Genomic DNA, 18,865 nt, shown 5'->3' with positions numbered 1-18,865 from the left:
AGCTCTAGATTCAGTATCTTCGATGTGAGGGATAAAAGAAATTTTTTTGTCAAAGGTGACTCCAAGATCCCTAAAACAGGTAGACCTTGCCAAAGACTCTCCATTGACAACTGGACTTTTGATTCGAAAGTAGCTCTCCACATTACACTTGGAAACATTAAAGTTAAGCCTGTTCAAAGTGCACCAATGTACAGTATTGATATTCTCTTGCAGTTAACCACGATCTGCTATAGAGTCAATCCTATGGAAAAGCTTTAGGTCATCAGCATATACTAACCGAGAGCAATTGAGGGTAGAGATCAAGTCATTAGCGAAAACGTTAAAGAGAAGAGGGCCCAAGGAGGCCCTGAGGAACTCCAGAGGTGGGTGAAAAACAAGCAGATCTAAAACCTTCGACCATTACAAGCTGAGAGCGGTCAACTAAATAGGAGTTAGGGAGATTTATCAACCGACCGGAAAATTCAAACTGGCGTTCAACCTTATTTAATAGGATGAAGTGGTCAATCTGGTCAAAAATGCCCTCTTTAGGGCAATAAGCCTGATGACTTAATTTCTACTAAAGACTATAGAAAGGCTTATAGACAGGTATACAGTGTGGCCCAAATTGGGTGTACATGTATGGGTATCTTGGAAATTATAAGAGATAGAAAATGGGTAAATAGGGAAAGTTGTAGGGCATTTAGTTACCAATTTAGTGCCGCTTTTAGAACGATTTTATCTTTTTCCGATTTTGAAATATTTGGAATAAATAAAAAAGTTGTATTTTTGAAAAAGGGCTGTATTTTTTTTATTTCAGCGTATTTTAAAATCTGTAAAAACATTATTAAGACAACTTAACATTAAATTAACCTAAAACATTATTAAGACTTTTTAAGGACAACGCATACCTGAATTCAGTTTATGAAAATATTTTATGTTTACATTACATAGGAACTGATTCCTCTACCTTTTTCATGCCTACATGAAAGGGAAATCGACGGAAACGTGAGCAAAGCTAAAACACCATAGAGAGCAAGGAAATGGCACTTGATTTTTTTCTTTGACGTGGAAGGAGCATTTGATAAGGCAAAAACAGATACTGCCAAGCCCTCCTCACTAGGGGCACTCGGCTCATCTGGTCCGGTGGGTCAAAACGGCGCTGGAAGACCGGAGGATCAGTGCTACACTAGGAGACACACAGGGTGAAAGGCGGCTCGCCACACCTTTGGTACCTTCTGATGGACAGTCTCCTCAGGAAAAACTTGAAGAATTCTATGCAGACGACGGACTAGTGATGGTCACGGGTAAATTCGTGAACACAGTCGCTCACAGACGGATGCAAGTCGCGTGCGGGATAGTGAAACAGTGGTGTCGGGAGACAGGGCTAACGGGCATCCCAGAAAAGATCAAGCTCATTCTCTTTACTAAAAGGCGGATTTTGACAGGCTTCAAACCTCCCATTATGTATCAGACTCGCCTAACTTTGAGGCAGCAGGTAGCTGCATTGTAGCCAATACTTGGGAGTTACTTTAGACAGCAAGCTCACGTTTAAAACTCACGTAGAGTAGGCAGTAAATAAGGCAACAGCTCTATTATTGGTCTACAAAGACTGGTCGGCTTGGGAATTACTGGAGCCATGAGAACAACACCTGCGGCACCACTAAATGTTCTTCGTGGGCTACCGGACCTCCCAGTCTGGATAGAGAGGGAGGCCGTGGCGGATAGAGAGAGCCCATAAAGGATAGCGGAGAGTAGCGCAGTGTTCACTTAGGACAAGGCCATATGACGATTGCTCTCAGGATGTGTAAGAACATACCAATTCTGACATCCAGATGTACTACAGAAAATGGAAAACTAAGGTTCGAGAAGGTGTTCCCGAAAATTCCCGCAAAATCCCGACAAGGGAAGAATGGTCGGCGAACCAAATTAAAGAGCCAAATGGTTTCCAGGCCTGGTACACAGATGGATCATGGATGAAAATGACCAATTCGGCCGGAGCCGGAGTGTACAGGATGGAGGTGTTTGCTATACTCGAAGTAGAAAACAAACAAGAGGCCTTAGAAGGTAGCGGGGGGATTTCCATCTACTCTAATTGTCAAGCTGCCCTCAAGACGATTCAGAAACCCAGAGCCAGCTCAGCGCTAGTCCAGGAATGCAGAGACGCATTGGAAAGGCTTGCAGCACACAGGGAATTGAGACTGAGGCGGGTCGAGGCCAATGAGCGGGCCGACGAACTGGCAAGACAAGGTTCCGTTAACCCCTTCATAGGCCCCGAACCTTGTATGGGTCTTAGCAAAAAACAAATATTTCAGGCACTTAATAATTGGGCCTGGGAAAAAACAAGGAAGAATTGGAGAAGGACAGAAGGATGTAGATAAGCCAAGGAAATGATACCAGACCATGACGGCTCTAAAGCAGGGCGACTGCTAACAAAAACCCGACAGAGTATCAAAGACTTGGTGGGAATCCTGACTGGGCACAACAGTCTAAACAAGCATCTACACCTTCTGGGTATAAGAGAAAGCCCACTCTGTCTGAATTGCGGTACAGGGGAGGAAACTTCATACCACATACTAGGTATCTGGGATAGGTGAAGTCGCCTGAGAAGGAAAACTTTCGGAGCAACAAAACTTTCGGAGCAACGACACTACAACGGGAAGATCTGGACTGGGACAACGTGCAAGCCTTAATTAAAAGTGGAGACTGACGCGTATTGGGAGTGTAGACGTAGGAATGGGTGATTCTGAGGTTGGCTAAAAGGGGCTGTTTAACTTGCCGAGCTCTAGCTCCCCCGTCCTTACTACTACTACTACAAAAGAGCAGGTTTCTAATATATGTAATTCTAGAAATTAAATTAAAAGCTTCTGGAATGGATGATCTGAATATAACATTAATTTTACTTTGCTGTCTTTTTATTATTCCATTTCTGACCCATGTCATGAACTGTTTGAGCAAATCATACTAAATAGCACCATCCTAAACTTTGTTAAAAAAAATTCTGTACCAATTATTATAAAAAACTATTACCGCAGTTTGAAACTTCAATCCATTTTTCAGTTGACATTGACAGTTTTAAAATTGGCAAAAACAGCTTTTCACGATTTCTGCACTAATAGGCGATTTTTGTTACTTTTAAAATTTTATATCTATACTCTTTATTCTTCAATTGCCATGAAATTTTCAAGGGGTATATCATTTTTTCTGCTCTTTCGAACGGGACCAGTCAATTTTACCTAAAATTACACAGAAAATTTTCATATTTTTATACCTTTTTTTAATGGTGAAAAAAGGCACTATAAAAACTTTAAAAAATCGCCGAAACACGTCAACTGAGAAATGGATTGAAGTTTCAATATGCGGTATTAGTTCTTTATAATAATTGGTACAGAATTTTTTTTTACAAAATTTAGGGTGGTGCTATTTATGTGACCAAGAGTGTATTTTCCCAAAGTTTGCAAGCTTGCAAATGTACTTCCTTTACCCAAGGTAGCTAATCCGACTTGAATTTAGCCATTTTCGATCCATTTTAATTTTGCCTCTACTCTCAAAAGTATTAGAAAAATAATGGAATCAATCAATGTATTTTTACACAGAAATAAAATTCTTCCAGAGAAACAATCTGGTTTTAGATCGGGATTTAGCTGCAATAGTGCTTTTTGTGACATAATAGTTAGTGCTTATGATCAAAACCAAGCAACTGCTTTGGTTCTATTAGATAAATAAATCTAAAGCGTTCGATATGATAAATCACAAGTGGCCACTCGCGATTTTAAATAAATATATTGGTTTTGAGGAAATCGCTTATAATCTTGTTTTTTCATATTTAACTGATACATTTCAAAGGGTAGTTGTACAGGATATATTTTCTAATTTAGAGCGGGTAACGGTAGGCGTTCCTCAGAGTTCAATATTGGAACCTTTATTTTATTGCGATACTGTCAGTATCATCTATACGCTGATGACATGAAAATATACAAGTCTATTCCAATTAGTAACTCTATAAATGCAAATGCTGATATCAATTATGATTTAAACAAATTATTAAGTGTGTCAAATAATCATTTACTTAAAATAAATCCCAGCAAAAGCGTGGCTATATTTTTTTGTCCTTCAAATTATCGCACGATTCTCATAGATAGACTGAGCATTAAATGAGGGGATGATTATATATCTTTTAAGGATTTTGCGAGGAATTTAGGGCTTATCTTAGATAACCGACTTAAATTTAAGGTCTCTGCTGTGTGTCCAGCTTTAACATGCAAGTATCTGCTTAAAAAAAGCATTTTCAAAACTAAAATTAATTTATGCACACCGTCATTCACTGACTTCTAAGACCTTATTGTGTGAATATCTAATACTATCAAATTTTAATTTTGCGGATTTGTCTATGATCCTTTTTTTGGGTGTTGTTGATATAAACCGTATTGAAAAAATGCATAAATCTTGCTTACGACTTATATATGGATTACGATGAAGAAAGTCTCTTATAGGTTAAAAGAATTGGGGTGGCTTAGCATGGTTAAAAGACCCTTTTTGTACTCTTTGTGTTTATTTTACAAAATAACAAAATTTAAAAGTCTGTCCTACTTGTATAATATGATTATATTTCGCACAGATGTTCATAATATAAATATTCGAAACGTTCTGCTCTCCGTCGAAGAAAATCCAAACAATGCAACTTCACAAATTTCAGTTGATAATAATATAGCCGGAAGACATCTTAAAAGCAAATGAATACCACCCTTATAAAATTAGACTAATACACGAATTAAATGAGGACGATCCTGATCGAAGGAACCAATTTTGCGAGCAAATGACGAACATTTGCAATAATAACCGTCAGTTTCTGTTACCGAGTTTTGTTTTCGGATGAAGCAACTTTTTGTTTAAACGGTGTCGTAAATCGGCAAAATTTTCGGTACTGGTCAGTGTCAAATCCACACTGGGCAACTGAGGCTCATACACAGTACCGTAAATCTATTAATGATTAGGCTGGTATCGTGGCGAATGAAGTAATAGGGCCATACTTTTTCGAAGAAAACTTAACAGGACAACGCTATTTGAATTTTCTTCAAAAAGATCTTATCCCAGCTTTGGCAGCCCTATACCCAGACGAACAAGACCCTGCTGTCCCGACAGATAATTTGTGGTTTCAGCAAGACGGCACACCGCCACATTTCTTTCGAGATGTCCGTAATTACTTGGATACAGTCTTCCCAGGAAGATGGATAGGACGAAGAGGGCCAATAGAGTGGCCGGCCAGGTCACCAGACCTAAATCCCGGCGACTATTTTCTATAGGGTCACCTGAAAAGTAAAGTTTATATTGAGAAGCCAAACAACGTAGAAGATTTGAAAAATAGAATTAGATATGAAAGTAGACGTATATCACCCGAAATAATTGATAGTGCTTTACATGAGTTTGTAAAATGTCTTCTTTCTGCCAAGAAGTAAATGGGGATCAGTTTGAACACTTGATACATTAATAAGAGTTTTCACAGTTTATAACATTTTATCCTGCATTTTATCTTAATTTGTAAATAGACGTACTTACTTGCTTTCTTGTTGGTTAAATGTAAACAGTTGAGTTTTGAGATAAGGTGTGTTATACGAAAGTTGCTTGGAATTTCGCCTATATTTCATAAATGCAATAAAAAATATAGCATTCCATTTAAAAAAATGAGATGACATCATATCTTTTTTTTTGTTCCACCCTGTATACAAAAATTTATGTGAAATAATGCGCAACTTAAAATAAAAATCGACGGGTCCGAGCGTTTTCTCAAAAAATCATGTCTCTAATTTTTATCGAATTTATGCGGAACTTTAGGCGGTCACTGTATATATTTTTCAGTCCTTACTATGCATTAATTTATATTAACCATATCTATTGTTTAAAATTTTATAGTGCTAATTTCTGTAGCCTTTTTTCGTCCCAACATTTGATCAGCAGTGCCAATATAAATGCAGTGCCGTTATTGATAAAATCTTGTAAATCCAAGGCCTTAACAGCCCTTTCTTTGTGTAAAGAATGGAAGCGGGAATTTTGTTTTTTTTTTGTATACACTCTATTATTATTATTTTTGCACTATTGCATTATTTTTATGGAATAACAAAAGTAATAAAAGTACTATTAATTATTATTATTATTATTATTTTCCTCTACAAGATATACAAGATTTTCCCGATTTTCTACGAAATCTTGCGACGTCGCATTCGAGTTTCCCGATTTGTTTTCCACCAGCGAAGCAGTGAAAACACGGGCCAGTAGTTACATCGCTTCACGTCGGGCCTGAAGGCACCCCTAGTTTTCCGCCCCAAGGGGGGGTCAACTTCGATTCGTCAACTTTGCCCCCCTTGAAAATGGGGAATGGAATGAACAGAGTGAGTATTGCATAGTTTGTTTTAAAAAAATATATTACTAGTTTTTACCTTTAAAGCTCTTTGTTATTTCATCATTTTTAATACGGGCTTTTCTGTAACTTTTTAAGGCTAAATTGCTGCTGATTTAGCGATTTTTGTAAATGTTGTTAAGTCATTTTAGGGAAATTGGTATAGGGTCTATAAAATTTACGCAGTTGTGATTAAAGAACTTAATGTTTTGGATTTTATTGTCTTCTCCAAGGATAATGATGTGAGGTGTCAACTGAAGTTTCTTTTGATGTTTTAAGAAAACTTACCTAAGACATCCAATTCTCTTTGAGTTTTCGTGGTGTATTCACACCTTATCCCTTAAACATTTTAATAAAAACAATTTTTTGGAAAAGTGTCCAATAAATGAAACTTTAGATGATGATCGTGAGTAAACTAAGTCAAAGCCGTATACCGCTTTGTTGTTATTTAACATAACCATATTTTTAACGAAGCTAAAAAATTAAAATTGGAAAAACCAACCACATCATTTACATGAAGTAAAAATGTAAATGGGTCTAAAACCGTGCCCTGCGGCACTCCCAATCTAATAGAGCTATATTCTGAGTCAAGCAGGAATAAAGGAAACTATGGCAGAGAAACGGCTCTGAAGCAAAGCTTTCGTAGCAGAATGCTATGACTAACACAGTCAAATGCTTTTAATAGATCACAAAAAACTTTCGCCGAAACGCATCACTGTGTTTTGCCTTATAGGGAAATGAGGACAAAATTCACTGCTTTAAGACTGTATTTATTTTAATTTTAAAATGACTTTTATCGTAACTTGTACACTTTTGTCAAGAACTAGGAAGCATTAAATCTTAAGAATGGATAAATGTATATACAAATAAGTGTAAACATTTCATCTTATATATTGCGAAACTGATATTAGAAATATTTATAGTGGTATCAAAAGTACAAAATTAATAATTAAATATATATGTATACAGGATGAAATACAAAGAGTAAATATTTAATTTTAATGTCCTACTGGTGTAAAATATTTTTAAATGAATCAAACAAACAAAAGTTAAAATTATATGTGCATGTAAACATTATATAGGGTGAAATACAAAGTATAAACTACTTAATTATGCTTTTTTACATTTGCAAATAATGTCAAATATTTATAATAGTAAAAATACTATAATACTAATAATGTAAGTACGTAGGTATCTGTAGTAATTCAACGAAAAAAATAATTTCTTATAAAGGATGTTCAAAAAAAAATCTAGCAAACTATTGAATTTTTTAACTTTTAACCAAAAATTCTTGATTTATTTATTTTACCTTTTCAAAAAAACTTAATAACAAAAATTAGATTTTCAAATTCAGAAAATCGGTTTTTAAAAAAAAATATATTCTGTACAAATTTTGCGGTAGCAAAGCTATATGAACAGAAGTAAGCAATATTACTATTTTCTGGTATTGATAAAAAAGCTTATACCACTTAATAGAACACTACGTAATAGAATGCGCTTAAGCAAAAGGGCATACGTTATAATTAACAAGATAATATGTGAGATTTTTTGAGTCTAACTCAAAAAACTACTCTTATCTGCGAAATGTGAAACCAAAAGCAAAAAACTGTCGTGACTAAAGTATAATATATTAACCCATTAAGGCCCAACTTTTTTTTTTTAATTTCTATTTGAGTTTTGGTTAACATGTTTGTTTTAGCTCAAAAAAATTAAAAATTTTTTTTTTTGATTTTTGGGTCATTTTTTTGATCATTGGGTCAAAAAAAAGACCGTCCTCATATGAGGACGCTGGGGTTATATGATATATGTAAACCCATATTGAAATATAAAAAAAAAAACAAATAAGTAAATACAAAAACTTCATATATTACAAGATAAAACTAATGTACTGATAACAAAATCAGAGGTGTTTATGAAACATGAATTAAAAAACTAATTTTTTTTATGAAAATTGTTAAAACAATAGGGTACACAAAGAGTGACATTACATTTCGAACAAAATGTGCGGGGTTTACTTTGGCATGTGTTAAATTGACATCTCCTTTGCTTTTCTCTCTTGGCTACCAAGTGATTCCATCATATTTTACGTTTTCTGTAACATTACTTTGAGACGTATTTGACAATCTCAAGGGACGGCCAAAGGCTACTCTTCTTCCATGACCAATCTTTAGGTATGAATAAGCCACATCCATCCTGAAGTCTTTTATATATTTTTTTCTTTTTCGGTATGGATCATGTTATAGAGAATTAAGCTATTTACGATCGACATGTCTATCACTGGAGTAAAAGGGCACCAATACCAATTTTTGCCCCGTACTGATATGTGATGTTTTTCAAGCAACCAATCATGGTGTTCCACCCCTCCCATATGCTTATTGTAGTTGGCAATCAAAAGAGGTTGTACAACTGGAACACGACCACCTTCTTTTTTGTTCCAAATCGAATAAAACGAGTTTAGCCGACGATTGAAAAATAGAATCACCTTTCTCGTCACGACTGAGTCGCGATCGAATTCGAAGTCGTGATCGTATCGAGATCGAGTCGTGATTTTAGAATCCCAGCCCAGAAATAGGAAACTTAAACGTTGACAACTGACAAGTAAGACATTGGATCTACTGATGGTGACAAGGGTTGTTAAAGGGCATCTGCTATATTGCAATAAAAATAGTTCCTAAACGAGTTTGAGGAAATATTTGCAAGAGCGTTCATAATATTCCTCCTTCAGCGATTTTTGGCACTGGATAAGCCTGTTGGAAAAATATAGTTCCTTGCAGAGTCTTTTTTTTCCTTTTTTAGGGTTCGTCCATTGTGCCAGAATATTTCTCAACCTAAAGGCTTATTGTGCTCACTCCGATATTGCATCTATACTACCCAGCCTAGCAACTTGTTGCCCTGTACAAGTCGGTATATAGTTCTTTTGCTGATGTACTAGGTACCAAGTGCTTTTGGGTCCAGTATTCTCACCCAAATATTTGTTGCGGCACAAGGCTTAACAGTTTCAAATGACTACTTCTGGTTCCTTTTCAAACAATTCTCAATTAAGGTCTCTATTATTCACTCTAATTCTGTTTAGGTGTCCTTTAACGGCCATGTGTCCCGTTTTGATACCTATGAGTAGTCTGAGTTTGCTCCTCTTAAATGTGAGGAGGTCTCTAGTAATTTTTTTGTCGTTTTGATGTTTTCTTTTTTTCACTCAGTCCCTGATCTCACTGCGGATGGTGCTTCTTGGCACTCCCAGTGCAGTTACCGGTCCGATGTAAGATGCTGTAGAACTTTTTCTTGCTAATTAGCTAAAAAGGCTTTTTCATTTCCTGAAATACCTGTATGTCCCGGAGTTGTAGTCTCCTAAGGTTTTTAAATCTATGAGACATTGTGATGTAATCTTAGGGTTCGATAGGCTTGGCAATCTGTTAATATTAGTGTATACTCTTCTAATGTTTTGCCTAGCACATTCTAGTATCGCAAATATTTCTGTCTGAAAAACTGTGACATGTCTTCCAAGGGCATGAGACGTTCCACGCTCAGCTTTTCAGCTCACGCTCTTTTCTCCAAATTCCAGCTTCCGTTCCCTTGTCGCTCTTGGATCCATTTGTGTTCCAAATAAGATCTCCGTCTGGTCTGCGATTGCTGTCATTTACAGTTGGATATTCAACTTTAAAAGGTGTGCGAAAGCAATTCTTTAAAATCATATGATCTGAAATCATTTCTGATTTGATTGCCTCACAGATTTTTGATATTCTTTAGTGTTCTGTCAAGTTTGCTTGAGTGTTATGTCCCACTCGCTTCAGTCCCAGCTTTGCTTCTCCTTGAATCAGGAGGTTAAGAAGGGCTTCCACGGATGCGGTTGGTGTAGATTTCATGGCTCCTGTTATGTCTAGACATGCAAGCCTTTGTATTTTGCCTAACTTAAGCCGTGCTCCTACCTGCAGGGTTTTTGCCGCTATTTGTGCAGCATAATTTATAGTGCAAACCACAACTCTGGTATAGATCCAGTGTGTCATTTTGGGCTGTACCTCCAAAATGGGCAAATATCCCATGCATGCGTTTGGTCGTCAATAAAACTGATTTTCGATGTTGGTTCCAGCTTAACTTGGAGTCCAAGATAACCTTCAGGTATTTTACCCCCAACAAAGGAATTTCTTTACCATGCAAGAATAGTGGTCCAAGGCCCTCAATCTTTCATCTTTTTGTAAATGGTACAATTGCGGATTTAAGGGGACTGACCTTAAGGTTTTTCCTCTGTTTTTTACGATTTTTACTGTTTTTTATGTCCCAGTTTTTTACGATGATCAGAGCAGCTTGCATTCTTTCTCGCACCGATGTATTAAATTTTCCTTGGACTGGTTATCACCAAGTCATCTGTGTATCCTAAAGCTCTAAAGCTTTTTTTTCTTTGATTTTAGTAGTAGCCCTGTAGACATCCCTGAGTTAGAGACGCTTCAAGAGTTTCATTCAGCAGTTCGCACCTTACTGTCCTGCTTCTAAGCATGCAGTCTATCCACCTGCATGTTTTCACATCTATTCCAAGTCCTTCTGCGGTCATTGTATAATAGACTCGACTGGTATTGTCAAAAGCTCCTTTGGCATCCAGGGAGGCAGCACCAACACTTTGGGTTCCAGAGTCGGCTCTACCGTAGTTAAGAGCCTATGAAGCGCCGTCTTTGTAGATTTTCCAGGGTTTCCAACCAATGCTCCGTCCTTAATGCCTCTGTCGAGCAGTTTTTCTTAGGTCCTCAGAAGAAATGACATCAGAAAAGACTATCTAAAAGATTTGACTTGAGAATAGTCAGTTATTCCAGGCTTGGGTATAAAAGCAACCCGTACCGGCCTACATCTCATAGGGCTATATCCATAAACTAGACTGGCCCTTAATATCTCAGTCAGGTTATTTATTAATACATCTGGTCCTTCTTGCATCATTGCTGGAATGATTCCATCTGGGCCAGCAGATTTGTTGCAAGCTCATATATTGATATGCCTATACTTGATACAAAAGCGTTGCATGTCATCGTCCGTCTCGCTGGTTACTTGAGAGAACCGTTGCCGAATTGTAATAAATTTAAGTATTTAAATGTTATGATAATAGCCAATAGGAAATTATAAGTTTTAATAATTATTATTGTTATAATTTTGTTTGATTTAAAATTCTGATTATCTGTTTTATTAACCTAAATTCACTTGATTTCACCTACTACCTGGTAATCAGTTAAAACACTTTATTTGTAAAATATTGTTAAGTTTTAAATTATTAAAGTGTAATAAATATTAACACCCACCTTAATTTAAAGAATAAATGTTAAATAATTTTGCCTAAATTTTAAGTTTTTATCCACGTTTTTTTGGGCAAAGAAACAAAAAGCTTTTTAACAAATATAAAGTATATTAAAATTATATATAATAATACGAAAATTATATTTTTTGTTTAGTAGGTATTACTACTGATCTGATTCTGTCTCGGAACTACTATATGAATTATAAAAGGAAGAACATCTTGTCGATCCATTATTTGCTCCCTCTCGTACCATTTTAAAATTGCCTTTTCCGTATGTGTGATTGTTTGTATTTTTCCATATATCAGGTGTTATGGTTTGTAGTGCTTCATGCCACATATTTAAGCAGTCTTGGTGTGAATTGCCATCCCTGCCAATGTGCTTATTGTAAAAGGATTTTGATATGCGCCATATATGTTCGATTGGGTTAACCATACAGTGATATAGTGGCAGGCGAAGAACTTTATTTTGGTAATAAAGTTATGCTCGGCCAGATCATCTATTAAATATTTTCGCTTTGGTTTATTTCGAAAAAAATAATTATTATTAAAAGGTAATATAAATGTTTTATAAAACTTGATTTTTTGGAACTTACCTAACTTACCTTGCAACAATAATTCTTAAAAGTTCACTTTTAAACATATTGTTCGAAAACTCTATATTCTCGTTAATTAGCCACTCCTGAATAGTTGTTTTTGTCAAGTTTTCAAAAACTGTTTGGTGTTTTTGTTAAGAGGATGCTGTGGTAAGGAGCATTGTCCACAATTATTAATGATGGGCCAGTTAAATTTTTTAACAATTGGTTTTTAAACCTAAACAAAAAATTTTCTGGATTCATTTCACCATGGTAGTCGCTTGTTTGAATCTGAGGAAAAACAAGATCGGCGTTTTCAATAAATTTATCTTCATTTCCCGCATGTAGTACGTTATGTCTAAAATAATATTTGTACATAAAATGTTTAGATAAAATAAATGATGTGTGTTCTAATCTTACCTTTTCCCATAACCTTTAATCCTTCTCACGCTCTTTTTATTTTCATCCTGCCATGAACGCCCTATGTTTCATTTTGGAAATTTTCGTCTAGGAAGACAAATTTATATAGGCCCTTTTATTTTTCTTTTATATACGAGTTTAAAAAGTCGACACGTTTAAAAGCAGTTAAACTAGGCAGTTCTAAAAGCCCCCTTCTAGGATCATCTTTTTTTCCATTTAAAGCCAATTTTTAGAACTTAGCATAATGATATGCAACAACCATCAAATTTGTGTTTTTCTTTAAGTTCTTGCCATAAAGAACTTAAAGTTACACGTTTTTCTAGAAATAGAAGAAAATAATTAATTATATATTATATATAACCAAATAACAAAATTAACCAGATAAATTATTTTTTACATTTGTATATAATTTTTTTTCGTATAGCTACTTACTTTGTATAAATAGTGTTACGGATAGCAGCAGTATCTAAAATTGTACAGTCTGCAACCCTTTTGCTTGACTTTTGTTTACTAGGCGAACTTAAAGGGATATTGTTTTTTATTTTACAAGAGATTATACTAACTGTTGCAATATTTACACTTAACTGCTGCTGCAACACGCTGCATGAAATAAATAAAATGTTTGTATATTTTTGTCTAAATATTTATAAATAATAACTTACTTCTCTAACAGCGTTCAGTGAAAGCAATGGGCTCTTATTATCCCGTTCTTTCTCAAAATACTGCAACAACGACGCAACTAACTCCTGACACCGACTATTTCACTGCTTTGGCATTTTGTCGATAACAGTAATACCGTACACTCTAAACTTAAAATAAAGTATACTAAACATGGAGAGAAAAAATCAATCTGAACACAAGAACAAATCGCATAAAACTAAAACCTAAAACACCAAAAGTCAATCAGCCGGTATCAGTGTTGCCAATACCTCAAAATAAAATCCGCTAGAGGAATGTCGAAAATCTGCTAAATTGGAACACTAATCTGCTAAATGGTTACTTCGTTTTATCGTTGATTGAATATTTGGGCCAAATATTCAATCAACGGTTTTATTTTGTTACGCCTTTAATTAAAACTCATATGAAAAATAGTAAAAATACAATATTTGGAGTAGTTTTAATTGAAAGGGCATGAAAAATATCTAGGAGTGCCGAACTCAGACTCATACATAAGATAAATCTAATGTAATGTAACCAAAATTAATTTTTTTGGATATTATAATGCTTCTTTTTTATTGACTATTGACATTAAAGAAGATTGGCGAAGGTCCTTATTAAGCACTTATTTGCAAGAAAAAAATGTCGATCATAGGATCACACATCAGTATTTTTGGCGTCTCCTATTTTATCTATAATAATGTATATTAAATAAAATACTATACACAAATGCATGTTTGTATTGGCAAAAAAATCTTTATGGGTAAAAAACCTACCTACTTAATAACTGTTTATATAAATACCTATATATTTATTAGTACCTATACTTATTAATTATTTTCCTTTAAATCTAAAATAAAATTTATTGTTTTCCCATCATAGCATTCTTCGGTACCAATTTTTGCTAATACATCAGGAGGTAAGGTGTAGTTCATACAACATTTATTTTGTCTGAATAGTCCATATCTTATAGATAAAATTGCATTTACTCAACCTGTTTCGCAAATTATTTTTCACCAGATTTAGGCAGCTAAAAATTCTTTCTACATCTGCATTTAAAAATGGAAGAACTAAGATGCTTAAACTTGCAACCCAGGGAGCCAGCAACAGCCTGGTAGGCCCTGAACCAACATGTTGTGTCAGCGATAAGACCTGGAAGAGGGAAATCGGCAACTGGCTAACAAACCAGAACAAATTCTACTGGGAGCAGCTGCCAAAGATGGAACAATCCAAACAACTTATAGGCAGCCCACCCTTCAAGAAGGGTGAGAACATACTGGGCCTCTCCAGACAACAACTGCGAAGGGTCGCAGGGCTATTTACAGGCCATGCACCCAGCAGGAAACACCTGCATACGCTAGGGAAATCAGTTACCTCGCTATGTAGGGGATGCAATGAGGAGGACGAAACAACTCTTCACATACTGTGCTTCTGTGAAGCATTTAATCAAACCAGGGCAACATTCCTGGGGGAAGAGAAACCCTCACCAGAGGGTATAAGAAATCTACCACTGGGCACAATCCTGGACTTCCTTGAAGCTACAGAATTGAACCTGTGGGACTAAACATATGGGACACAATAGGACTGCTTCTTAGCAGACCGCAGTGTAGAGAGCCACAAGGCACCACCCAGCGGTGGAGTTTTAGTGGGTATAGGACGAAACAGACTCGACACTGAGTCCCACACTACTGGGGGCGGCGCCGCGTAACCAGTGTTCATAAAGAATTTCTCCACCGACCCCAAAAAAAAAAAAAAAAAAAAAAAAAAAAAAAGATGCTTAAAGCAAAATTGCAAATATTTTTAAAAGGATTTACACCACTAGCGTCTCGATACTTACTCACCTCAAACCAAAAATTATTTGTATTGTTAGTGGCTTCCCATTTAATGAAATTAATATTCATATACTGATACTGATTTTTTTCTATTTCATTTGGTGGATAATTCAGATTTTCTAGTAGGTTTGTAAGTGGTTCCTTTTGCTGCCTTAAGATATTTTCAACTGATAGTATATAAATAATGTTATCAGGCAAACGTTGTTTCAGTTGTTTAAATAAGTCCATAAGGAAACCGCAATATCTCTGCCTAATTGCTGTTTCATCTGCCTCAGCAAGTTTATGGTTTGCACGTAATTCCCCTATTTTTTGCTCAAATTGATAACACAGGTAAGGTTTTGGATTTAAGAAATCATCGATATTATCCGTACCGACTTCTTCAATAGTCGTATTGGGTATTAAAATGAGATTTACAATATAAGATAACAACAAGTTTAAGTATTTTAATAATAAAGTTGGATCCTGCATTGTTGAACTCAAATGATATTGACCCTTTGGACTTCACTCAATTTGTTTCATCTTTGTACATAAGATATAAAAGCTCTGCTGTAAAGCACTTTTTCTTTAAACGACTTATTTCGAAGTGGGTTTTTAGTTCTAAATATTGCTCCAAAATTCGCGATGTAGCCACTTCAATGGATAGCCATCTTGTGGAACATGATTGAACTATCTTTTTAGGATCTGCGTCATTATTGATGGTACTATAAATGCCTATATTGATCCTGACGTGCAGCCGATTTGCTAAACCAGTTGTATGTTTCAGCAATCATAAATTCTAAATTTTTAGGTAAAATTTATTTTGCTGCATGTGATACAGACAGTTGTAATGAGTGGCAAACGCAACGAATTAGTACTAAATTGGGTACATAATTTTTTAAATGTGTGTACACGCTGTTAATAATTCCGACCATAACGCTAGCATTATCAGTGGCAATACCAACCAGGTTGTTTATTGAAAGTTTATTGAAGATTTTCGTCATAATATATAATCGATATTCTTAATAATTTAATCACGCTTATGTCAGTGGACTCATCAAGCAATAAACTGAATTTTGGAGCCTGTTACTACTGATTGTAATAAATCTTTTTTAAAGTAAGGATACAAAATATGCTTTATTATGCCGCTGCATTTTGTACGGTGTAGTTTCATAGATTTTGCAGTTTGGTCGTCAAAAATATTCTTGCAAAGCTCGTCAAGATGATCAATGGATAAAATTGCAGAATCACAAACATGCAAACATAATTTTGCTTCTGCTTCTTGAGTCTTTAAGCTTTTAGTAAGAAAATGTAATTTACCCTGAACTCCAGATCTTGAAGGAGAAAATGGTTTTGTTGCGTTAATGTGTTTCGCCGACGCTAAATGGCTTTTAAGATCATCCATTTTGGCCGTAAAGTCGAAATGGCAGAACTTGCATCTAAGCACGGTTTGGATGCCCAGGAATTTCTAGCAACCATTCCTTGAATTGCGGAAGGCTTAACCATTCCTTCCGAAATTGTTGCACATATTTACCTTTTTTTCAGCCATTTTTTAACTAAAAAGGAAAAAAAATATGCAAATTACCATACTATCGATCACAATACTTTATGCTATACACTATTATGTACTTGAGAATATTCTAAGAAACAAAATGGCAAGCCATTGGTTTCAGTGCATAATTTTTAATAAAATCTTTAAATAATAATTTAAAATATATTGTCATAAAGTTTTTAATAATTTTTCTAGCTAAACGTTAATAAAATTTGCTAAATCTAGCAGAAAAATAGCTAAGTTGGCAACACTGGCCGGTATCAAAATCAATATCCCAACCAATATCGATTGCGCAACGTCGCATCTATTGCCAACTTACGAACAGCGGATAGCCACGCGGGAATTTCAAATTCAATGTAATCGACCCGTCTGTTTGATTTGTTTTATGCGGTTATACTTCTTTGTCGGAATTCGAAACAGGTGTCCTCTGAGACTTAGGGATGGTGGAGCACTAATTAGTAGTAAATCAGTACCCTGGGAGGCCTTAATGAGCTTCGTGAAGGGAGGAGTGTCAATTCAAGTCCTTAACAGGTAGCCTATTACGGCCTTAAAAGTTCACGGTTGCATTTGAAAATTTTTAGGATCTTGTTTTGAGATATTGTGGTCATGAATGCATTTACATAATATCTCTAGTTCCAATCTATTAATATTTTGTTTTATTGTTTTAATTTTATTAAGATACATATTATTTGACCTTTAAAATAAATCTATCGTTACAACCATGTTTCTGCTAAGTCTGGATGTTTTCTCGTACTTTATCTTTCTTAAACACTTTAGGTTGACGTGCAAGCCTTTCCAGTTCAGTTGTTGGTTTGTCTTTTGCTTCCGATGCCACGTTTCCAAAAGTCTTGCAACGTTGAAGTCGATGGTTACATAAGTCCTTTCCCCTAACTTCATCATTAAATAGTTGATGGTTGCCTTTAGGTATCTTTCTAAACCTTAGATTAGATTAGATTAGATTAAAATAAGGGTGAAGTTTCACTGCGACCTAAAAGATCTATTGTGTGCCCCTTTCTAATTACTGCTTGATGTTATTCTCAAGTCAAATTACTTCGTACAATCCTATGGCTTTAATAAAGGCTAATAGTTGTGACGGTTCCAGTAATGAGATATTTCCTTCTGGAATTTCATAATTACCGAGGTGCATGGCACGACTTTCGGCAACTGTTTCGCATGTAGTTACTAGGTGTTCTGGGGTCTCTTCCTCTTCCCCACAGAATCTGCATTCACCTGTCTGTTCTAGTTTTAGTTTCCTGCGGTGTTCTCGAAGGTGACAGTGCCCTGTTAGGAATCCTGTTACAATCCGTAGTTTAGTTTTAGTTAAACTTACTAGAGCTTTAGATTTTTTTGGGTCGAGGGTTCCAAGGAACATCTTGGAGTGTCTCAACCCTGGATGATCATCCCAGAGGCTTTCTCTGAGTTGATCCTCCATTTTTGCAAGCTTATATAGGTAAGTATTCTTTCCTATGCCGCAGAAAGGTTCCGGTCCTACAAATTGAGAACCAGATCCCTTTTTTGCCAGAATATTGGCTTCTTCGTTACCTTGCACGCCTGTATGTCCAGGTACCCACAATATTGTGACTTTGTTTCTCTTTCCTACCTCATTAAGTTTGCCCAAACAGTCTCTTACCATTTTAGAACTGATGACATGTGAACTCAGTGCTGCTATGGCTGCTTGACTGTCGGTGAAGATTGCGATGTCCTGCTTGAGGTAGTCTTTGTTCAGGATTAATTGAGCGCATCTTTCTATAGCGTGTATTTCCGCTTGAAAGACACTGGTGTATTTTCCCAGTGGCTCTGAGTATTTGGTGCCAGGCCCAAATACTCCAGCTCCTGTTCCTTTTTCGGTTTTAGAACCATCTGTGTACCATTTGATAGTATTCTGCTTAAGTGAGCGGGCGACAGATCCATTTTCCCAGTCACTTTTGCTGTCAATTTTTGTACTGAAATTCCTAACAAAGTGATATTCCCGAGTTATATCGTCCTTGGGAAGATCGAACAGGGGAATGGATCTTGTTTGAGATACCCAGGCTCTCTGATCAATGTCCCTACTGTTCGTTCTATCCCTTGCTAATCTGAACATGGCCCTTTTAGCAGCTCCCTCTACTGCCAGGTGAAGAGGTGCCAGGTCAACTATGACCTCCAGTGCTGCTGTGGGGCATGTTTTCATAGCTCCTGTAATGCATACGCATGCAAGTCTTTGAACCTTGTCAA

The 18,865-nt window shown here is 35.9% G+C and overlaps 1 protein-coding gene and 1 long non-coding RNA gene across 2 annotated transcripts in view; one reads left to right on the top strand and one right to left on the bottom strand.

Moving 5' to 3' along the window:
• The first annotated feature begins 6,264 nt into the window (after positions 1–6,264).
• The window catches only part of LOC126739219 (dual specificity protein phosphatase 22-like), a 100,442-nt gene continuing 87,841 nt past the window's right edge, over positions 6,265–18,865 (top strand). The window contains exon 1 of the mRNA XM_050444797.1: positions 6,265–6,362. Within this exon, the coding sequence (XP_050300754.1) occupies positions 6,342–6,362 (21 nt within the window). The 5' untranslated portion in view covers positions 6,265–6,341. The remainder of the gene's footprint in view (positions 6,363–18,865) is intronic.
• LOC126739222 (uncharacterized) lies at positions 11,842–13,421 on the bottom strand. Its single transcript, XR_007661575.1, has 4 exons — positions 13,067–13,421; positions 12,635–12,953; positions 12,245–12,572; positions 11,842–12,139 (listed from the first exon to the last, which is right to left on the bottom strand). It is a non-coding gene; the product is annotated as an uncharacterized LOC126739222 (long non-coding RNA).

Source organism: Anthonomus grandis, chromosome 8, assembly GCF_022605725.1.
Source record: "Anthonomus grandis grandis chromosome 8, icAntGran1.3, whole genome shotgun sequence".
Classification (NCBI taxonomy): Eukaryota; Metazoa; Arthropoda; class Insecta; order Coleoptera; family Curculionidae; genus Anthonomus; species Anthonomus grandis.
The sequence above is the reverse complement of the archived record's forward strand: the minus strand, read 5'-3'. Positions and strand labels throughout refer to the sequence as shown.